Source organism: Miniopterus natalensis, chromosome 1 (assembly GCF_054644295.1).
Source record: "Miniopterus natalensis isolate mMinNat1 chromosome 1, mMinNat1.hap1, whole genome shotgun sequence".
Lineage (NCBI taxonomy): Eukaryota > Metazoa > Chordata > Mammalia > Chiroptera > Miniopteridae > Miniopterus > Miniopterus natalensis.
The window spans coordinates 122,880,165-122,891,093 of record NC_142081.1 but is presented as its reverse complement, the minus strand read 5'-3'; the positions used below and the strand labels follow the sequence as shown (position 1 = coordinate 122,891,093).

Sequence of the window (10,929 nt, the reverse complement as noted above, 5' to 3'; positions counted from 1 at the left end):
GGAGGCAGCCGATGAATGTTTCTCTCTCACATCAATGTTTCTCTCTCGCTCTCGCTCTCCACCCCCCCTTCCTCTCTAACAATCAATTTTAAAAATCTTTAAAAAAATAAATAAAATAAAGAAGCCTGGGTTGTAGTCCCAACACTACCACTGGCTATGAAAATTTGACTTCTGTCCATTTCCTCTTCTTAAAAACACAGATAACCCTTATATTTTCTTCCTATACAAAGGTGATGAAGAACAAATAAGATTCGTGAATCTAGGAAATTCAAAATGGTGTTTCCCAAATAGAAAATCAATTTCAGGAGATGAGACATTATACTAAAGATGAGTCAACCAAAGCAGAATGTTGGATCAAACGAAGGAACCTCATAGTTCTTTTCTTAAGCACATGAACCAAGAATGATAAAAATCCCACTTAAAATTCCCCAGTCAAAAAAAAAAAATTGTCTGTTTCATAGTTTTGATACTTTTAGGCAAACTGAAACTATCGACAGGTGCTAAAGGAAAATATAAATAAATGTAAAAATGGAAGCTACTTCCATAATAACTGTTTTCTTTCTTTTTTTTAAATATATTTATTGATTTCAGAGAGAGGAAGAGAGAGTAGAAACATCAACGATGAGTCATTGATCAGCTGCCTCCTACACGCCCCCTGCTAGGAATCAAGGCGGAAACCCAGGCACGTGCCCTGACCAGGAATTGAACCGCAATCTCCTGGACCATAGAGTCGTTGCTCAACCGCTAAGCCATGCCAGCTTGACCATAATAACTGTTTTCAAAAGCACTTACATTTTTCAAGTTTAAAATAAAATTTTGTTATTAAATAAGTCAATGCAAAAATATTAAAATAGTTGCATGAATAAAGTGCAAAAACCTACTACTAAGTAATGAAACACAGTACCAGCCTAGCATTCAATACTGAAAAATAATTTAAATCAGAGTAAGCATAGAATAGAAAATCTGAATTAAACATGAAAGGCAAAGCTATAAACCAGGTGCATTGCATATATACTAACTAGTTCTATGATTCTAAATGTAATTACAGCAGTAGCTAACATTTTCTGAGTATGTACTAACTCTGTGCTTGATACTTTATATATTGTTTCTAACTTAATCCCTGCAACAACCTTGTAAAATAATTACAAATAACTATTTTCATATACAAATGATGAAGCAGGGTAAAAGAAGTTAACTTACTCAATATCATACTTATAGTAAGTGGTTCAGCTCAGATTTTAACCCCAGCCAACATGACTACAAAAACTTCTCATAAACAAAATAATTTGTGAGCAAGATATTATTATTATAGCCCCCGGTCACTAAAAATCTATTACCATATAGCCCGTGAGTTTACATAGCACTTAGCACAGTACATACTACTCTGCAGGCAGTCAATATTTGTTGAATATTACTTCCTATTTCCAAAAAGTATTTTCCTTCCTTTATCTTTCTTACCTATTCAGCATAATATTGTGGCTTGCCAGGGGCACCCTCTGTCATAAATGAAAGTAGGGACACATTGGCTAATGTATTATCCCTTGGCTCCCCTTTCTCTAGGCATCACACAGACAGACCACCGCCCTTCTCTTGTGGAAATACATTTCTGTAACAGGATAAACAGATAAATATTTGCATGTAGGTATTTGGGTCAGTTACAGCTTTCTTTACATCAATTACTTCAGCTCTTCTGTTGGCAAGAACTTCTCCACCTTGTCACCGGAAAGTGACGGGGCCCAGAGAGGGTGTGCCTCTGGCCAACCTGTAGGGTTTTGGGTTCTTGCCTTCGTGCAGGAAAGATTTCACAATAGGAGCCCAGGTGTACTTCACTGCTTCACTCTTCCCTTTCTAATGAGCTACACAATTCAGACAAGGCGATGACTCAGCTTAGATCATGCACACAGTGTCAGTGTCCTGGGGAATGACTATGGAGCAGAGCTGCCCTGCCAACCTGGACTGCTCCCTTTGGAACAGTGGAGTGAGAGAAAGGAACTGTTTTGTTAAAACAGTTTAACTATTAAAGCTGCACTCTCCATTCTTGCAGGATCAAGTTGCCTTCTAAATCAATATAGCCAACTCTTTGCCAATTGCCACAATTCTGATAGTGCTGTCTTCTGCCAACAGCCACTGTCAATAAAATGAAAAGGTAATGAAAAAAATCTGCCCAAGAACTACTTTATATTAAAAAGTTCAACATACATCTGCAATCTCTCTCTTCTCTGTCTTGGAATTCTGTATAAGCAGTTACTGGGGTTTCTATTTCAGCATCTACTGTTTGAGACATGAGCATTGTTTAGATGGGACATGGAAACATGGAACAGACTGACAGATCTTGGGGGAGGGGGGAGATTAACCAAAGAACTTAAATGCATAGATGCATAACCCATGGACACAGACAATAGTAAGGTGAAGGCCTGGGTTGGGGTAGGAGCTGGGTGGAGGGGGGCAAAGGGAGGATAATGGGGGACATCTGTAGTACTTTCAACAATATAAAAATAAATACATACATACATACATACATAAATAATAGTAAAACACATAATTGTTTACTCCCCCTAGGTCTGGCACTTTTCAGCAAGATGGCAAAGGTAGTGAAGTGACAGCTAAGAATTTCCTGACCAAATTCTTTCACTTCTTTCATTCCTATTACATCACCAGTATAGCTCATATTTCACTGTAAGAAACAAAAAGTGAATGTTTCCTGATTGTCAGTAGAACTGAAAGCCTTATTTGAGTTTATTTTACAAATTGGCTGCACAGTTGTTACATGACACATTGGTATAAATTCCCTTCACAGTTACCTATTCTGTACACCACCTTTTTGTACCTTGATAAGCTAAGAAATACAACCACACTGTTCAGTTCTAAAATTATTCAGAGAGCTTCTAAGTGGAACATTTGTTTAGATGCAATTATTACTTCATGCACACATCACTGAGGCTACCTCTCTATATATTGCCAATCTACTTGACCTCAACACTTGTTAAAATCATTCCAGTTCAAAGTATAAAATGCTGGGGGAAGGAAGTTCTACTTTAACTGTTTTAAAATATAAAATTCACATATACCACTGGAAGTTTTTCAAATTGTCATTGTCTATTTGACAGCATATTAATTCAGGGTGTCTACTGACTATATTCAGCCACTCTAATCAATATGAGGGGAAAATACTTTACTTTCATGGAAATGGAAGGCTAAGATGAAGAAGACTAACTTATTTACCCAATGTAGACATAAAACACATTCATTAAAGAAGCACTAGGGAGAAGAAATTCAAAAGAACAGTAATATTTCTACTGGACCTATGTGCACTGTAATTTGGAGCCTTCAATGAAAACCCAATATTTGAATTACCTCATAATTTACACATCTTGGTGGACCAGAAAACTAAATACAAAAATGCATAAGCAAAAGGAAGACAATGGCAGGCACATACATACTATAAAGGATTCCATATGGCAGAGAAGCAGCAAAACATTAACCAGACAATGACAAATCAACTCCAGTTTTGACATTTTAATATGCCAATGCACACATTCAGAGGTCCCTTAGTCCCTTAATCAGACAAATTCAGCATTTCCAGGGTGCAAAAAAATAAAAAGACGACAAAGATCAAGGCAAAAAGATTCTCGGGGTAACCAAAAACTAAAGCTGAAGCACAAGCCCCGGCCAGCGTGGCTCAGCGGTTGAGCATTGATCTATGGTCCAGGAGATCGTGCGGTTGGATTCCCAGTTGGGGCACATGCCTGGGTTGTGGGCTCCATCCCCAGTGCCAGGCATGCAGGAGGCAGCCGATGACAACTCTCTCATCATCGATATTTCTCTCTCTCTCCCCCTCTCCCTTCTTTTCTCTGAAATCAATAAAAATATATATATTTTAAAATAAAGCTGAAGCACATTATTCATAGCTCTGCCAGAGTAATGGATTTCTGCATCCTAGAAACCCATTTTCTATTATCTTAGAGTCAGTTCTGACAAGCATGTTTGCTGGTGTCTCTAGTTCAACACAGGAATTCATATGTGAATTAGGGCTAAAAAGTGACAATGATGAGAAGAAAATCAGAATGTGAGGGAGAGACAGGAAAGTATAAAACACCAAGATAAAAATTCTAGCACTCTGAGATCCTTTAAAGTACTAAGGGACTGTCACACCCCAGCAATTGGCTAAGGCTTCAAGGCCCTATACCCATGTCATCAGGAGAGCCCCAAGTCATCAAGGGAAGATTCAACTATATTCAGTTACTTTATAAAAGCAAATAAATATACCATAGATTGCTTCTTAAATAATTTTATCAAAAGCAGTTTTGTTTTTTATTTTACACATACATGGACTGTTCGCTTCTTTACAAATTCACTTGTGAGAAACCAGGCTAGATAAGGTTTTTCTACAAGTAATCTGATGATAGTGAACTATCTCTCTGACCTTTACTCATAGGATAATTGTCACTAACCTAATTTACAGTAAGAGGAAATACACTAATTGTTCCCCTCAATAGCTCTGTTTTGATCTGGTCCATGCTACTTGCCCAAGCCTATTGACCAACTGTGTAAACACGTAACCAGTACCATTAAACACAACAGTCCTAAAACATGCTTGAAATCTACATTTTCTTCCCAACCAGGTTATAGAAAGATAACAGCAAAACTAGGAATTAAGTAGAATGGACTTGGGATGGGTATAACCTCTAAAGCAAGTCCCTTTGGACAAGGCACCTTCAAAACCACTTCAGATTAACAGCAGTACTATTTTTAAATAATTTTTCTTGGTTCAGTTTTTAAAATTTTTGAAAGATGACACAAAGTTAAAATCAGTAAATTCTGATTTTTGGTTTCAAAATCTACTTTTCCTTTATAGAACTCAGTACTTTAATGTCTTTTTATAACAGTATTTCAGTTTAAAATGCTGTTAAAACACAGTAAAATCATTTACTTAATTTCACATTCACCAACAAAATATTTTCCAAAGCTCTTATTTTCCTTCAATTTATTCCTTCATTCAACAAATACTTACTGAGCATCTACTCTGCTTGGTACTGGGTTGGAACCCAGGGAGTCAACAGGTGACATAATAAAGTCTATGCCTCTTGAGTTGAGTTTATTTGAGGAATGAAACAATTAAATGGCATCTAGTTTTTCTAATAGGATCACCGGTTGACATTCTAATTATTATGTTCCCAAGTATACTGTTTTCATCAATTAACAGATTAAGCCACTGAGATAGTTATAGACACTCTAGGGATGTCCCAAAAAATTTCATGTGAATGTTACACATTTAAAATATATATACACTCCTGCATTTGTTCAGTATTTACCTACCTATCAAATTATCATATGCCCAAAGGTTTAAAATCTATTTTCTTCTCTAATGCTTTTCCTCCATATGAGCAACATAGTAAAATTTTATTTATTTAAATATATGTTTATTGATTTCAGAGAGAGAGAGAAACATCAATGAGTCATTGATCGGCTGCCTCCTGCATGCCCCCTACTGGGGATCAAGACCATAGCCCTGGCATGTGCCCTGACCTGCAATCAAACCTTGACCTGCTGGATCATAGGTCGATGCTCAACCACTGAGCCACGCTGGCCAGGCGACAAGGTAAAATTTTAGCGTTTATTTTCCTAATGTTTTAGGAAAAGAGAAAAAACATATAAAATAAAATTAATAAAGTAGTGGGATTATCTCAAGATCCTTTTTCTTCTTCCCAGTACAAAAATTATAAAGAAAACATTGCAAGAGAAATATTTACCCAAGCTGAGGCTAATTCTGATGTTCAAGTTATCTTAAGGCATTTCCTCTCCTCTATAAAATGTGGCTTCTGATAAAATGCTTCGTTTCTAATGAAAATTTTGCCAGGTCAAGCATATTAACTACAAGTACAGAAAAATATAAAGTATTACATGTGTATGTCCACTTATCAATTAGTGGTTTACTACTCAGTCCAATTAAATGTACTAAAATGAGTAAATTTTATCTTATCTTAGAGAAAAAATTGAGCGGGAAATGAACAAAAAATTCAAGAATTAGGTTTTGCCAAAATGTTGGAAGTACTATGCCATTTTAGGTTTTAAATTAACAGTAATAAAAAATATCACCCTAATAGTTATTTGTGGCATAGTTTTTAATCTATATAACACTTTAATAAAAATTTCAAGTTAGTGGTATGACTACTAATTTATCTGAAAATACAGCAATATTTTGTCATCCTTGATATTTATGGGGGGTAAACTCTAAACTTCAGCTCACAGCCATCAACTGTTTCCTTCAATTTTGAGCCTCCTGGCTGGCTCTATTCAATAGTTGAAGGAATGAAGTGTTAATACGTCTGTTTGCTAAAAGTAAGTAAGAGTTCACATTTCCACTTCTTTGGCTGCTCAAGTCTTCAGTGACCCAAGACTGCTGCACTAACATATAAAACCCGTATAGAATAAATATTAAGTATAAGGGAATGATGCATGCATTTCTTCAAAAAAAACTAAGCCACAGGAGAGGAAAGACGCCTTTTAGGCAAGACAACTGAAAAAACATGCTGCCATGTAATACAATCTTAGAACCCATTTAGTTGTTTTTAAAAACATCACCTTGAGAATTTAAACCAAGGATTTAGGATCCTAACTTGAAAATGTAAAAAACAACACAAAAGAACCTATTTAAAACATTAATGCACTTTAGGAACTTATACCTAATTAGTCTTATTTTCTGTGTGTATATATTTTAAGTATCCCAAAATTTTATACAGCTCTAAATAAAGTGAAGAAAAGTGTAAAAACCATAATTAGCCAGGTGATTCATATAATTTCTTTTTACCAAGTTACATAATTAGTGAAGTCATTAAGTAAACTTTATCTTCCCTAAGAAAACAAAAGATGCATGAATAGTTAACGTTTAAACCTTTGACAAATTATCTTCCCTTGACGATCAATGGCATCATTCCAAAAATGTGGTTAAGCAATGAACTCAAGCTCTATTCAGTTGTCTATAACCATGACACCTAAACAATCAACTGAAAAGCAAAAACTCCACAAACTGTTTTTATTCCACAATAACATACCCAGGATTATGTATACAGGTGCACTTTTCAACTAAATCAGATAACATATCTTAAAATGTAGAGATTCCCATGGTCTCAAAAGGCCAGACTAAATAAAGATTAGAGCGCTGCTTTAGTTCCTCTTTAAAACATTAAAACCTACGCTGAGTAAATGGAACACAAAACTGTATTTAAACGCTGTGCTGGTTAACAATACTTGCATGTCCCTGTTCAGTCCTCAACAGGTACACCTAAAGTTTTAGATAGGAATTATAATTAGAAATGAGAGCAGTATTTTGAGTTACTGTACCTTTAAATTATGTGCTACACTTATTCTTTGAAATTACTGATTACCCTAGCCTGTTAATGTGAGAACTTACGAAAACCTCTCATATCTGACCTCTTTACACGAGAAAAAAATTGTGTAGGTGCAAGAAAGGTCCCTACAGACATCACTTCATAATTTAAAAACCACTTTAGCCAAACAGGTAAGTAAAACTATGCATTTTATTCATTCATTCCACCAGCTGATAATTACTCTATTGTACACAGTATTGTACAAAAAATCACAAAATGTTACAAAATAAAAAAGTACAAACTGCATTACTTAATAAATATGACTAAAAGTAGTTAAAGTGGAAATGAGATAGATTTTAGGTTGGGAACATTGACCCAGCAAACCATACAAGCTCTGTTTACAGACATTTTTATTTGTACATAATACAGGGCAATCCTATTTTTCCTTTTGAAAGAATTTAAAAGGATTAGAACATGAAGACAATACTCTCCTGCTATAAAATAACTGCAAAGGTTGATTCGAGGCATCCATCCTATTCATCTTCAAATCTGTTTAATCCAAGAAGCTATATAAAGCAGGAGGCTTACCTTATCACGTTTTACACCACGTTAAAATTCTTTTATAATAAAATGACAAATATAAATAAAAACAATTGAGAGCACCAATCTACTCTAAACATCAACCAGAACACAGAATAATCACTCTGCCATCAGCAAATATCAGACTTTCATTCAAGTAAGAGCTGGCACTATCCCTTAAAGAAAAAAAAAAAATGTTTCCCCAAATCTTCCCTTATGTATTATTTCTCTTTAAAAGGTTGGCCATTTCTAGAAAAATAATGATTTCTAAAACAACTCTGTTTCATCAAAATGGAATGGGCCAATCATCTGATAACATGAATGTATCAATCTCCATTTGAAAGTATCTAAGGATTATAAAATTCAAATTCAACATAAAATAAATCACAAACTCGGTTCAAATAAGCTTCATATAAAGCACTTCTCTGAGTTTATGCTGGAAAGCTGTCAAAATGGAATACGTCATAGATGAAGTTACACCAATTTTTTTAAATGCTGTGCAAAAATACATTTTTATAGAAAATAGATTACCAGGAATGAACAAATATACACTGTGAGAAATTAGATTGCAAATTAAGTAGTGCTGACTTTATAAAGCAAATTATAAATAGCAGTAGGATCATACAAAGCTATCATGAAACATCATTTAGGTGCCCAGCAACCTTCAGCTCTGAGGAGAAAACATTCGAAATTAAAAAAAGTTAAGGCATTACACCTACGGTAATCTACTATTAAGTTTAAAAGTGCTATTACCCTGATTAGAGTTCATATAATTCTCCAAACACAAATTATGTATGCACTTTCCCAGGGTGTAGGTTTTCAGACACTTCAAGAGCATGCATTTTGTTCAATATACATTTTGGAGAGGGATATGGCCATGGATTTGGCAAGTTCTTCATCGCGTTTTCTTTGCACTTGAGTCTGTTTGCACCAATTGTCATACTCTGGGTTAGGATAGGAGTGATCAAACACTGCATCATAATGTCCATTACTGAGCCAACTGAGCCAAATACTAGGCCTTAGAGAATCCTCTGGACCCAAGTAGTGAATCATAGTAGACACCGTAGGGCTCTCCAACCTCCCTCCAGTAGTTAAGTGTATATTCACATTCAGCATTTGCCCCATGGCAAGCAACTCCGGGTACCCGGCCCATGCCCCGTCCTGAGCAGCAGCGATGATAAACTCCCCCACGTCACCCTCAATCAGGGGGCTAAAGTGGTCGAGATGATCGGCGATGTAGTGCACCGTCTGTTCCCTCAGATCCTGATGAAGGCTCTGGTCCCCGTACACCGTCTTGCTGACCGCTCGGTAGAGGCAGTTGCCGTCGGGAATAATGTGAAATCGGTACTTATTCCTCTGTCGAAGGTACTTGTCCTGCCTCTCCACCTCCGCCAGGTATAGGGCCAGTTTCTCGTCTCTGGTATCCGACCTGGAGACGTTCGCCGCCTCGGCGGAGCAGCTCTGGGCGGCCTCGCATCTCCGGGCCTCGGGTGCCTCGGCCTCCAGGCAGGGCCGCCGCGCCTCGTCTGCGCTGGGAGGGTCGCTGCGGTCGCCGGCCCTCTCCCAGCCCCTGAGGCTCCTCTCCGCTGGGTGCTCCTCGCCCCACGGGCCGGGGCTGGGCTCCGGGCTCCCCGGCAGCGGCGCGGGACCCCGGTGCTTGGCGGCGGCCAGGGCCTGGCGGTGTTCGCTCAGTCGGAAGTTTCTGTCGGGGCCCTCCCGGGCTGCGTCCAGCACGGCGGACTCGGGGCAGTCGGGCCTCAGTAGCTCCTCCAGGAGCCAGGCAGAGGAGCCCCGCCGGGGTGGCACCGGGGCGCTGGGCGCAGGGGCCAACAGGAGGCAGCGCCCACGCTGGGCGGAGGGCGCCGCGGGGGTGGCCTCCGGCCCGTGCAGCAGGAGCCGGTCGGCGCCCAGGGCCCGCACGGTGATCTGCGCCGTGGACGTGTAGTGCGGTGGCAGCGGTGGCTTGCAGGACCCGCCGGGCGGGCCAGCGGAGGCCGAGGAGGGCGCGGCGGTCCCGGACACCATCTCGAAGCAGGAGGAGAAGGCGGGCATCTTGGCGGCGGGGGCAGCAGCGGCTTCTCGGGGCTCGGCGGCCGCGGCGGGCTGGCACTCACCGGTCTCGGGCTCCGGCGCGCCGCTAGCTGGTCCCGGGGGCTGCACAGAGACCCTGAAAGGGGCGGCGGACGGCGGCGGAGCAGGAGCTGCGGCCGTGGGACCCGGTCCCCCAGCTGGGTAGTGGGTGCAGACGCTGCTGTAGAGCTGCATGTCCCTGCCCGCCGCTCGGCCCCTTATAGGCGCGGCGAGCCCCGGTGAGGGAGACACACCCTCCGGGCCCGGGGGAGGGGGCCGGTGGAGCGCGATGACCCAGTGCCCCTAGAATAGAAATTACTCAAGGGCTGCCGGCCGGCCGCGAGTGAAGAACCGCAAATAGCGCCCTGCTCCCCGCCAAATTCCTGCTGCGCCACAGCGCGCGGTGGGGGCGGGGAGGGAACGCGCGCTCGACCCCTGCCGGTGTGCTTGGCCCGCAGACCTGGGGCGCCGCGCCCGCTACCTCTGCTCCGGCCCGCGGCGGCCGCTGGGGACTCTCGGAGGAAGCCGCCCGCCAGGCTGGAGCGCTTCCCGCTCGCGAAGAGCTGTGCTGGGCCCGCTGAGGGGCAGGGAGGCGGGGCCGCGGTTGTTTACCTCAGGCCTCGCGGCTGCGTCACGTGGGCCCGCTGGAATGTGCGGCTCCTCAGGGCGCCCATTCAACCGCAAGGCGCGCCCCGCCCCCAGCCCCGCCCCGCCCCGTTCGGCCTACGTCACCTACGCGGACTGGCGGCGCGCGGGTGTGGCCGGGGAGGAAGACCTCGCGGAGGCTGGGGCGCCTGCGCAGTCGAGGAATTCCTGGCCCTGTCCCGCGTGACTCCCGCGGCCGCTTCCTGTTCCTCAGCCGCAGGTGCCCGCACGGCGCTCCCCTGCGCTGCTGCGGGGACTGTGGCGGGATGGGCCGCTGCTTGGGACAGACTGTTCCCCTCTGAAAGCT

General features: G+C 41.7%; 1 protein-coding gene across 1 annotated transcript; it reads right to left on the bottom strand.

Annotated features, from left to right (window-relative positions):
• Positions 1-7,520: 7,520 nt before the first annotated feature.
• On the bottom strand, positions 7,521-10,289 carry OTUD1 (OTU deubiquitinase 1). The gene has a single exon (XM_087815872.1). The coding sequence runs from the start codon at positions 10,170-10,172 to the stop codon at positions 8,736-8,738; it is 1,437 nt and encodes a 478-aa protein (XP_087671998.1). The 5' UTR covers positions 10,173-10,289; the 3' UTR covers positions 7,521-8,735.
• Positions 10,290-10,929: the final 640 nt, after the last annotated feature.

What these genes read in the sequence shown, in the direction of transcription:
- OTUD1 (XM_087815872.1), bottom strand. Translation starts at nt 10,172, where the DNA reads ATGCAGCTCTACAGCAGCGTCTGCACCCACTACCCAGCTGGGGGACCG.